General features: G+C 47.5%; 2 protein-coding genes across 16 annotated transcripts in view; both read left to right on the top strand.

Annotated features, from left to right (window-relative positions):
* LOC103544439 (ral guanine nucleotide dissociation stimulator-like) overlaps positions 1-12,402 on the top strand; it is a 90,229-nt gene that overhangs the window by 36,618 nt on the left and 41,209 nt on the right. The window lies entirely within an intron of this gene.
* LOC139079260 (ral guanine nucleotide dissociation stimulator-like) overlaps positions 5,466-12,402 on the top strand; it is a 38,657-nt gene continuing 31,720 nt past the window's right edge. For 6 of the 12 annotated variants that reach the window (XR_011532719.1, XR_011532718.1, XR_011532720.1 and 3 more), the window contains exons 1-5: positions 5,466-8,493; positions 8,640-10,013; positions 10,344-10,445; positions 11,807-11,875; positions 12,319-12,393. Coding sequence is in view for 9 of the 12 variants with exons in the window: in XM_070593055.1 (XP_070449156.1) it covers positions 9,906-10,013; positions 10,344-10,445; positions 11,807-11,875; positions 12,319-12,393 (354 nt within the window). In the remaining 3 variants the exon portion in view is untranslated. Of the gene's footprint in view, positions 8,494-8,639; positions 10,014-10,343; positions 10,446-11,806; positions 11,876-12,318; positions 12,394-12,402 lie in introns of those variants that run through there. The other 6 variants (XM_070593053.1, XM_070593056.1, XM_070593051.1 and 3 more) reach the window with 5 other exon arrangements.

Here is a 12,402-nt window from a genome sequence, read left to right as displayed (position 1 = left end):
CACTTTTATTATGCTTTATGTGTTTTCTTTCGTGAAGTGTTGGCTTCTCCCTTTGCTCATTTTCTCTTGTGTATACAATACATAAGATGTTTGACATCATAAAGATATCACTACCTTTGTGTTTTGGACAAGTTTATTTGTCTTCCCTTATTATTTTTGCTGGGCAATTGGAAATGTAATTAGAGTTGGAATGCTGCCAGAACCAAGGACGATTTTTCTTCCTCATAGTCTCTCAGGGACCATGGAGCACAGCAGCTCTTTTTATCTCCTCATCCATTTCATTCTTCTCTCTCTCTCTTTCTCCCTGTTAATCAAACAGATTTTTTTTTTATGTTTGTTTAAATACACAGCAGGAAATAGCCATCCATCCTAATATGGAACCCCAAGTTTATTTGCCCATGATAGGCTAAAGAATTGGAATCTCCGTGACCCATTTTTATATTATACAGGGGAAAGATTATTGACCTGGCCAACTTGGATTGTACCTATTTCTACAATAATCCATCTGGCTGGGGCTGAGAAAGACAAGGAAATAACACAATACAGGAGACCATGGTGTGCTTTGTGTGTGTGTGTGTGTGTCTGTGACTTGTGTAGTATGGGAAGTCCTCAAATCAGGGGTAGCAGAACTTATATATTCCAGGGTGATTCTTACAATACAAGGGCCAGCATTCAATCAAGAGAAGGGATTAAGGAGGGGATCTGTTTCAATTTATGGAACACCTTTGCACCAAGATTAATAAAGTTGTGAGGTGGTATGGACGAGGAAGTCCTATGCCTTGAGGTTTCAGCAGCAGAAGAGAGGCCACTTCATTCCTCAACACGTTTGACACCATATCTCATCTCTCTCCATCAGACTCATGTAGCTTGCAACACTGTCTTCACTTTTTTTGACTTAAACATTTGAAACAAACTCATTCCTCAGGGACTTGGTATTGTCCATTCCCTCTTCCAGGCATGTGCTTCCCCACACAACCTTGCATCTCCCTTTGTTTTACTTGAGGTCTGTTCAATTATCACCTTGTTTGCAGATCTTGCCTAAATACTCATGAAAAATAGAACACCCTATTCACTCTCTCCTTTACACCTGCTTTCTTTTTCTTCATACCACCTGTCACCATCTGAGATATTGGTAGTTTTATTACTTGGTAATACTGTATATTCATCGCCATCATTGAATTGTATGGACTTTTGCTTTTCAGCACCCTATTCTTATGACCTAGACAGTACCTAAAACATAGTCAGGACACATATTTTAATTTACATTCTTGAAGTACATGAAGAATTTCTAATTAAAACTTTAGAATACATGGTCTCTTAGGGAAAAAGCAGGTTGGGACAAAAATTCTGTGTCAGAATTGGCACAGGAAATCCGCTCAATGGAACCATATCTATACACAAAATATTAAAATAAATTCCGTGATCCCGAAATAAAAATTGTAGCATTTGAAATATATGAGTAATGCATGTTGATGTGAAAATTAGTCATGTTATTTGCCTCTTCCCTGTAAGTCACCTCTACCCATGAAACCAAGCATTGATACACACATTTCAGAATTTCCTCTTCTGGGACTTTCAGAGAAATCAGAGTTGCAGCCCTCCATATTTGGGCTTTCTCTTTCTATGTACCTGATCACTGTGTTTGGAAACCTGCTCATCATCTTGGCCATCAGCTCAAACTCCAACCTCCACATGCCCGTGTACTCCTTCCTCTATAACCTGTCCTGCATGGGCATCTGTTTTACCTCCATCACCATCCCAAAGATGCTAGTGAACATGCAGACACAGACTAAAGTCACAACCTATGCAGACTATCACACAGATTTGTTTCTCACACTCTCTACAGTGTTGGACATCCTTTTCCTGATGATGATGGCCTATAACCACTTTTCGGCCGTCTACTATCCACCACACTCCACGGTCCTCTTGAAGCCCTGGTTCTGTGCACTCTTGGTTCTGGTGTCTTAGATCATGAGTGTCCTGGATTTCTTGTTACAAAGCATAATGATGCTGTAGCTGTCCGTCTCGAGATTTGGAAATCCCTCACTTTTTTGTGAACTCAATCAGATGATCCCACTTGCCTGTTCTGACATCTTTCTTAATGACATAGTGGTGCATTTTGTGCTCCTGCTAGGTGGTGGTCCCCTCCCTGTTATCCTTTACTCATACTCTAAAATATTTTCCTCCATATGTGGAATTTCTTCAGCTCAGGGGCAGTTTAAAGCATTTCTCACCTGTGCATCTGACTTCTCAGTTGTCTTCTTATTTTATTGTACAACCCTAGGAGTTTACCTCAGCTTTTTTACTACCCACAGGTTACACTCAAGTTCAACAGTCTCAGTGATATACACTATGGTCACATCCGTGCTGAACCCCTTCATCTATGGTCTGAGGAATAAAACATAAAGGGGGCTCTGAAAAGACTTTTTTGGGATGGGAGCTGTAAAATGACCAGTTGTCTTGGGTTGAAGAAGTGCCCATGATTGCAGAGCTCGAGCCTTTGGAGCCTGACATTGCTATTCTTTGATCAGATCATGGAAGTAGAAATTACCTCTTATGTTTATTGTCTAAAATTTTCTTTTCTTTGATTGCAACTTCTCTATGCAGCTGTCCCCCTTATCTGTGGCTTCACTTCCCATGTTTCAGTTGCCCAGGTTAAGCATGGTCTGAAAATATGACATGAAAAATTCCAGAAATAAACAGTTGATAAGTTTTAAATTGCACAGTGTTCAGAGTAGCCTAGTAAAATCTCATACTGTGCTGCTCCATCCTTTTAGGGATATGAATTATCTGTTTGTCCCCTATATCCATGCTTTATACACTACCTGTCCATTGGTCACTTAGTAACTATTTTGGTCATCAGATCAGCTATCTTCTTTTTTTGAGAAAGATCAGCTCTGAGCTAACAGCTGCCACCAATCTTCTTCTTATTTTCTGAGGAAGACTGGCCCTCAGGTAACATCCATGCCCATCTTCCTCTACTTTATATGTGAGACATCTGCCACACCACGGCTTGACAAGTGGTGTGTAGGTCCACACCCGGGATCTGAACCGGTCAACCCAGGCCCACTGAAGCCGAACACTGCACCACAGGATGGGCCCCTCAGATCAACTATCTTGATATCACAATGCTTGTGTTCAAATAATTATTATTTTACTTAATAATGTCTCCAAAGTGCAAGAGTAGTGATGCTGGCAATTTGGATATGCCAACTGCATGTTATTGTTGTTAATGTCTTATTTTGCCTAGTTTTTAAAATTAAACTTTATCACAGGTATGTATGTATAGAAAAAAACATACTGTATATACAGTTTGGTACTATTCATGGTTTCAGGCATGGGAGTCTTGGAAGGTATCTCCTACAGATAGGAGGGATTATTGCAAAATTTAAGTAACTGACTATATTAACTTTTCTGCTCTTGACGTGCAGCAGTTTTTCCCCTTGTTGTTTTTCTTCTCTCCCACATTTGTCCTCGACTGTGAGTGTCATATATATAACATATCCCATTTTTCATGGGACCACATAGAGTTCTTAAGAATAATGTATTCTCAAATGACTTATATCATACTGAGTAATTATTCTCTTGTTCTACTAAATGAACAGTCATGAGTTGTACTATTCTTGATGACCAAGGCAATTTATATAATTTTATGATAGAGAAAGTCTGAGACCAAGTTTCTCATTTTTATGTCAGACATTTCTCTGTATATCACCATCTTAACTTCTCTTCCTGATAATGTAGACTTTAATATACCAGTTTGTCTTATAACTGGACATTTGCCTTATTCTTTCTTTAGAATCCTGTTCTCTTTCAGCTCAGTGTCCACAATGCCTACTAGAGTCACTGGTAAAATCATTATTAAGTGCACGTCTCCAAATGGAGTCTACAGGGGAACACAAAGTTCAATAAAAAGATTGACTTATGGGGCCGGCCCCGTGGCTGGGTGGTTAAGTTTGTGTGCTTAACTTCGGCAGCCCAGGATTTCACTGGTTCTGATCCCGAGTGCAGACATGGCGCCGTTCATCAGGCCATGCTGACGTGGCATCCCACATTGCACAACCAGGGGCACTCACAACTAGAGTGTGTAACTATGTGCTGGGGGGGCTTTGAGTATAAGAAGAAGAAGAAAAAAAAAAGAAGATTGGCAACAGATGTTAGGTCAGGTGCCAATCTTAAAAAAAAAAAAAAGATTGACTTAGCATAGCCTTAGTGTCAGAGAACTTCTTAAATATGATGAAGCAACATTTTAAATCATGGCTTATATTACTATGAAAAATATTTCTTTTTAAAGCTGTACATATACTAATCGATGTATGAAATATTGGCTTCTATGTGTAAGGGGATTTATTCATTGGGTGAAGGATTGGTTGGCATGTTTTTGTATTTGAATTCTCTTACTGTTTCTGATTGAAAACTTCCAGTGATGCTTACAAATATTTTTTCCATTACTCTAAATGAAATATCCCCCTTATTTTCTAAATTTTATCATAACCTAAGGGTCAGTGAAAGAACAATATCAATATCATCCATTTATCCATTTTTCTAAGGAATCTCTTCAATACTCATGCTTAGAGAATGACTCAAATGAGAGCCTGATTTCACAGTTCCAGTCATGGGACTCAGTTACTATTTTTTCTGCACAAACTTGCAGGTCCTTCCGAACTCCTTGGACGTCTGTGAATAAACTCCAAATAGTCACTTTTTTAATACAGGTGTCTAAAATAAACTTGAATAACAAAGTAATCAAGAATGCTGTCTTCATATCTCAGAACAAATACTAAAACAAGAATCAGCAGATTATTATAATTGCCCTCATTCTAGATCCTACCCTGAGTAATGCACCATTAGATTTTTTTATTTTAAATGATTTATGAGTATAATGACATACAATAAATTACATTTATTTAAATGTACAAGTTTTGGAATAAAAGGAGCCATAAAAAATGAGTGTACATACTACACGGTTTCATTTTTATGTAATTCAGGAAAATGCACAATACGTTTTAGCTAGTTTCTTATGTAACTGTTAATTTTTTTCCCTGAGCATTTGTTTCCTAGTTTATGAAGGTATTGTGGAATAACATGATGCTGTGAGGTATAAATAAAATGTGCAGAAATACTTTGCTTGCTCCAAAGAAAATGTTCAAGAGTAATAGGTATGTATATGTGTGCATATTTGTTTAAATATATCTTTCAAATAAACTCATTCATATGCATATATGCACACACTTGAAGGTACTTTTATAATCCCATGTTTGTGTTGACTGGAACCTTGAAAGAAAGTTGGAGAGGATAGAAATGAAAGGAATAAATGATTAAATTAACATAAGATTCAATGAATGTAGAAATTTAGACACAAAGATTTAAAGTAGAACAGATGACCTTAACTTTAATAATGATTTACTTTTTATATTTTAATGCCCAAAGGTCTCAAAGTCAGAACCACATTTACATTTGTACCAGGGTTCAAGAAGCCTCCATGATTCCTGGATAGAATCAGAGAAGATGATGCAGGACAGAGGAGGGATGCTTGGGTGTGACTATGCTTGGGAATGTGTGTAGAGAGGCAGATGTGTCATTGGTAATGCCTTCAACAGTGCTGTTCATTCACTGATTCATCCTATATCAGGGACTTCTTTCTACGTCCATCCAGGCACTATTCTCCCCTCTGGTGCTTACAGTGTCAGAAGAATTAATTTTCATTTATAACATATAGGTACAGTGCTTGTAATGTGCTATGTGTTCCAAGCATTTTTCAAACATCAACTCCTTTAATTCTCTCCACGTCCTTACAAATTAGGTACACTTATCATTCTTGCTAACAACAGATAAAGAAACTGAGGCCCTGACGATTTAAATATCTTGCTCACTACCAATATCTACAAAGTGATTGAGCTGGAATCTGAACATAAGATGTTGCTTCATATTCTCTGCTCTTAACCATGATATTTCCTTCTAAGACTTCCCACCATGAAAACATTGGATCAGTGTATCCATTTCCTTGTTACACCCAGTAGCCCTACTCTTTGATCTCTGTCTGAAAAAGATACTATTTACATCAAAACTGTTGCACATACACATCAAAATGACTTCTACCAATATCCCCTGTCCTTGAAAATTCAGAGAACATTTCAAAACATTTCTTGCCCAGGCTGGGAATGCTTCTGGGAAATCCCACTGTTCCTCTAAGAAGCCAAGGGTAGGCTGGGAGCTGGGTCTCAGGGGAAATGTGAGCTCAGGAGTTACCATGGAATTACAGAATGGATGGGAGGCCTCAGCAGGAACTGACTTCAGGATCTGGTGGTGTCTGAAGCTGGGCGCTAATTTTCTGGCTGTAGGAGTAGGGGCTAGTGCCACATTACAGGAAGAGGGGATGGCTCCTGGTGTTCTTGGGGAAACTAGACACGTGAAATAGGGAATGAAGATTCCTTTCACAATGGATTTGTGACAGGAGGCGTTCTGTACCTGCTCTGTGGTGGGAGTTTCCCCACAGCCAAGTCGAGGCAGGCCCCTGAGACCGTCTGTCCTGTCCCTCAGGCAGTGTCTTTGCAGAGCTGCACACAGGACATGGCCAAAGAGATGGCAGATGGCTTCAGTTACTCCATGTCCCTGGACAGAGGGTAGATGCACCAGGCCACCAAGAATGACCAGGGTTGGTCTGAGGTGACTGGGCACAGAGGGGTCTCCTAATCCAGGACCCTGAGATGGTGCCACTGACACTATGTCCCTCCTGGTCCCAGCCAGCCTGAAGATGAGTCCATTTTTTATCCAAATGAGGCCTGCAGGATGCATGCTCTCCAGGTAGGAGTGATAGAGAAGCTGTCAGAGTCCATGGTCCCAGCCTTCCTGGGTAGAATCATCTGCAACATCACCACCTTCGTGTGCAACTACTCGGCCTTCAGCACATTCCACCAGGTCCTGGACCAGCTGTTTACTAAGCGAGTGCCCGCCTCATCCTCAGCACTGTGGTGACTCTGCCCACTGCCAGCTGTAAGTTTTGGGAATGTCAGCACATCTCTCTGAGCCTCAGTTTGGTCTTGTGAAAAGTGGGGTGGGAGACAATGAACATCATAGGGTTCTCCCAGGGATGAATGAAACCAGCCATGGCAAGTGGTTCCTGGTGCCTGGCTTTACAGAGAGAGCTGTGGGACAGGCTGTGGTTGTTCATGGTGATTATTTCTCTGTCTCCCATAAAACTTACTCTTCCTCTTTCATCACTGACTTGTGGCCTTTCTGAGTTTGATAAAGCACCTGGAGAGCACACTGTCAAGGAGTTTGAGATTCCATCCAGCTGGTCCTGGTCCTCGCCCTTCACATAGCCAATGAGGGATTTCTGAGGCAGCAAAGGGGCCCCAGGACCCACTCAGATATCTGGGATGGTTCCAGTTGGAGTTCACTCAACAACGTGTATTAAACACCTACTCCACACTAGACTTCTGGAGACACTAAGCGTAACTCAGTGAATGAAGCAGACACCCTGTCTGGGCCTCAATTCTAGTCAGAGAGACAGTCAGTCACTCTTGACATCATTCACAGGTCCCATCCACCATACATCCTGTGTGACGCCTTCATACCCTCTTGGACATCTGGAGGCATCTTCCCCCTTTGTGAGTGGGATGGACCACAGGACCACCTACAAAAGTGAGTGGTCTTTGGGTCCAGAAGGAGGGTTTCCTGTCTCTAGAGGAGAGGGTAGGAGGAGAATATGCAGGCCGTGGCTTTGCCAGGCCTGGAAGAACACTGCATCTCAATTATCTTTCGATTCCCATGGGAGGGTTAAGTTCTGGTAGCTTCTTCTCAAAGAGGACAGGAGTATAAGAGAGCTTTGTATGGGTCCCAGGCCCCCTGAGAACCAGAAGGGAGTCTAGGCTGAGTTGTCCCCTAGAGACCCATCGCCACCAGAGTCCCAGCTCCTTTGGCCTCCCTGTCTCCACATCCACCCCTTGTGACCACCACCGTCAGCTCCAGAGCAGGTGGTGCATGAGCAAGCTGCTCACAAATCTGCCTGAGTCTTCGTTCCATTAGCCCACGTGCATGGAGAGCTGAGGTGGACGTTGGGCCTTTGGGAGAAGAGTATCAGTGGGAACAAGAGGTTGCCACAGACTCTGTGTTAAACCTGCTGCAGGAGCAGGCCTGCCACTGCCAGGAAAGCCAGGCAGGGTTCAAGGCTGGGATGGGGCTTTCCCCTGGAAGGCATGGTAAGGCACAAGGGCCCCAGTCCAAATGAGAGTGCCTTGGGAGGGCAGTGTGGAAGCAAAGGCCAGGCCTCTCACCCTGTGGCCCATCTGCCTCCCCCCAGTACTATCTATTTGATGCTGGGAAGCTGGCTGGACCAAGGACAGGATTTCAGTGAGCCCCTGCAGTTTCCCTGTTTGACGGTGAAGCTGGCCACTGTTCATGTCAGCTCTGGTGGCTCAGACCCAGAGGGCCAAGCCTGCCTTCTGCCGGGCCACCTGGAGCATCTCATGGTCACTGAGACTGAGCAGAAAGGTGAGGGGACTGCAGTATGGGGAAACTGCCTGTGCTGGGGTTTATGGGCTGGAGTTCTCTTAAAGGCAGTGTAGTCTTTCCTGTCTTTGGAAAGTTACAGAAACTGTCAGGTGTGTGGGTGAAAATTTCTCTTTACCCTGCTCCAGAGCCACCTCCAAAGCTCCTGCCACTTCCAGAGCCAGAGCCAGAGCCAGCTCCAGCCCCCGGGCTAGAGCCAGCTCCACCTCCAGTCCCATCACCTGTGGTAGAGCTGGAGCCAGCATCCCCTGTGTCGGCCACTGCAAGGCTGGAGGAAGGGCCACCATTAAAGTCAGCCCCAGTGTCAGCTCCTGCACTGGAGACCACTGGACGCTGGGCTCTACTGAGACTTCCAGTTCCATCTGCAGCAGTCAGGAGCCCGCAGGATCCAGCCCCAGAGCCCACCTGCCCCTGGGCCGTGACCACCGAGGACCAGCTGCGAGAGGAGAAACCGAACCTCTTGGACTTCTCTCCCCAGCTGGTGGCAGAGCAGCTGATGAGGATGGCTGCAGTGAGCAGCAGAGCTCATAGGGCAGGTGGCCCCTGCCTTCCCGGTGCCATGAGCCACCCCACACCTGCCATTCCCTGCTCCAGAATCCAATGGTCTGGGTCCATATCCCTGCTCCCTCCCTTACCAACACTGTGACCTGGGAAGCTTTCTTTCCCCCCAAGCCTTCCCTGCCCACTAGAGAACAGGAGACAATAAACACAGACACTCAGTGCAAGTGCTGCACTTTGTGGCTGTGCCGATGAATGAGGTGGAAGAGAGTGGAAGCTGGGCAGAGTCTGGCCCTTTGGTGGAGGATGGGTGCTCAGTGAAGTGCTGCCAGGTCCATGAGGCAATCACCCATCTTCCCAGGTGGCCTTGTCATCTTCAGCACTTATTAGGCACCTGACATGTTTTGACCACAGTGGAGACAATCAAAGCCAGTGGTTGGCGGTGCCTCGGGCGAATGTGCATGGGAATGGGGAGTGGGACCCAAGGGTGACTAGAATGAGGGGAAGATGGCCCTAGAGGTGGGTAGGTGTGGGCTGCATCCTGGAGCTTGGAGGACGTGAGACAGGGCTGGGGGAAAATGCCCCCTCCTTTCTCCACAGTACCGTGTCCTGTGTCATCTTGTCCCAGGAGGCTTCTGTGGATACAGACAAAACCCAGGGACTCCCACAAGCCTCAGACCACATCCTCTGCTTCCTGAGTTCCAGCTGTGCTCCCACCCTGACTGGGACTATGTGAGACTGTGGACACTGAGCTGGGGTGTGACAGGACCAGGTGATACTCCAAATCTTCCACAGGAGCTGTTGAAGAAGTTGGTGCCCACCCACTGCCTTGGGCCCATCTGTTCCCAGAGAGACAACAGGGACTGCGAGTACCTGGCATCCTCATCCCAGAGAATATGACACATACCAACACCGTGGCCAACCATGTGATTGCCACCTGCCTCAGGGACACAAGCATGACACCGCAGGAGGGGCCACGGTTGTGGAGGATCCAGGAAGCTGAGGTAAGTTGTGGAATGCCCAGGGAGGACCTCTCTGGAGTTGTGGGGATTGCCTCTTGTTTCTCAGTTCTCAGGATTGAAGTCTCTGGTCTGAGTCCCTGTACTGTCCCTCGACTCTCCCTGACCTTGACTTGAGGTCCCAGTGGGGACAAGCTCACTGTGTTAAACTACAAATCCTTGTGCCTGGCAGTGTTACTCGTTGGGTGTCAGGTGTGCCCTCCCTGGGTTCCCTGGGCATCTGTCTGCCCCAGGACAGAAGTCCATGAGGGGACAGAAGCCAGGGGCAGCAGAGCTCCAGCTCCCCCTCACAGCTCAATCTCTTCCCTTCCCCAGGAGTGCCGAGGCTTAGGAAACTTCTCTTCCCTCCACACCATCCTTTCCGCTCTGCAGAGCCCTGCCATTAACCATCTCAGAGACCTGGAGACAAGTTTCCAGGTGGGTAGGCTGCTCTCCAGCCAAGCATCATGAGCGTGAGGTGGACCAGGCAGCCTGCATTCAGCCGGCATGTCCCCCAAGGTCAGCTGAGACCACCTGGGAGACAGCGAACGCGGGGAACAGGGACTGAGCTGCGTGCTGGGTCTCTGAGTCTCTCAGGGCCCTTAGGCCATCAGTTTTTCCACAAGGATTCATTTTCTTGCAGACCAGATCCTGCCTTGAGCCCAGGTGGAGAGTTTCAAGTGTTTCCTTTGCAGAAACGGAAGTCTCTATCCAGCTGAAACTGACACTGTTCCAAAGAGATCTGTTTGGGACATATGGGAATGGAGGCCCCAGGGCACAAGAGGAGAGGCCCCCTCCTGAGTCCCAAGGGTACCTTAGGGCTCAGAGCACCCCAGTGAAATCCCTCATCCAGGCCCCAGGCAGTTTGGATCTGCTGGGTTTTCAAACAAAAGGGATTTGCCCCTCAAGCACCCCACAGTTTTTCTTCTTTCTTTTTCTTCCCCATGCCTCAGTAATAGTTCTTGAAACTTTAAGAAGTGGTGCAGGAGAGAGCAGCACGTGAGCAGGAAGCTGCTCCTGATGGTAAACTGGAGGCTGGAGATCTGGAAGGACAAGAGGGGTGAGGGGATGGGAACCACGTGAGGGGATCCTAGGAGGTGAGGCGCGTGGCAAGGCTCGGCCCAGGCTGGGGTCAGAGAGCCCTGTGAGAGTGGGGCATGCCAGAGCCACTCGGCCAGGCCCCCCAAGACACCCTGCCCTCCCCCTCCCTGTCTGTTCAGCTGGGGTCTGGACACACCCTGGGAGTCCAGAGGTCGGGGCCTTGGTCAGATTTGGAGCCAGGGTTGCGGTGAAGCAAGCAGGGACAGGGCCTCTGACTGGGACGGGGAGCAGCCTCTCCTCAGTGGGTCCTTGAGCAAGTCACTGCCCCTCTGGGGGCCTCAGTCTCCTCCTCTGGGAAGTGGAGGGAAATGATCAGAGGTGCAGGCCTCCCAGCGGGGTGCTACCATCCAAGGGAGGACAGGAATGTGAGGAGATCTGTGCTGGCTCCTTGAGATGTGAGGGGAGAGCAGTGATGATACGCAGATGACTCTGAGTCCTCAGGAGACTCCTGGAAGCAGGTGACATTCTCCTCACACTTTTCAGATGAGCAAAGAGGCTCAGGGAGGGCTGGGCAGGCCCAAGGTCACACAGGAGTGAGTCCTGGAGCCAGGACTCGTCTAGAATCAGAGCACCCTGGAGGAGGAAGCAGCAGAGGCAGCAGGGGACTGGAGCCTGATGGCCAGGGTCTGAGTTCAGGGGCCTTGGGGGACATGTGCAGGGGAGTATGGGCGCACTGACCCTGTCCTCGGCCCCGACAGGAGGTGACCTCCGTGTTAGAGACTGCAGAGAGGGCCCGCCAGGGAGCCCAGGAGAGGCAGCGGCAGCAGGTGAGGGTGACTGTGGGGGAGGGGTGTAGGAGTCAGAGGAGAGGGGGCTCCCCCTCCCAGCTGGAGGCCTCCCTCAGGAGAGGGGCCTTCCTCCTCCAGGGCATCTCCTATAGCCACAGAGCCTGAAGTGCCTGCATTGGCAGTGAGCAGGGGGAGGCCTGGAAGGGCTGGCAGCAGGACAGATTTGGGGTGGGGAGGGACAGGGGCCACACCCCCTGGCGTTGGCCGACAGCCAGCCCTGGGACGTGACTGGTGGGGTTTGGTGCTCCTGGAGGGGAGGGCAGGAGGGGATTGTGGGTGTTGGGGTGTCCCGAGGATCCTAGGCTGCTGTGTATGGGAGTGTGGGGTGGGCAGGAGGCTCAGGTGAGGGGTTTCAGAGGAGGGTTCATGGGGGTACCTGAGAGCGGGAGCTCATCACCATGCCCATCCCGATGGCGGCACAGGGTGTCGTCCCCTCCCTGGTGACATTCTTCAGTTCCCTTGAGCTGCTGGATGCTACGATGGAGGATTATGTGGAGGTGAGTGAG

The sequence above is a fragment of the Equus przewalskii genome, chromosome 25, assembly GCF_037783145.1.
Source record: "Equus przewalskii isolate Varuska chromosome 25, EquPr2, whole genome shotgun sequence".
Lineage (NCBI taxonomy): Eukaryota > Metazoa > Chordata > Mammalia > Perissodactyla > Equidae > Equus > Equus przewalskii.
The sequence above is the reverse complement of the archived record's forward strand: the minus strand, read 5'-3'. Positions and strand labels throughout refer to the sequence as shown.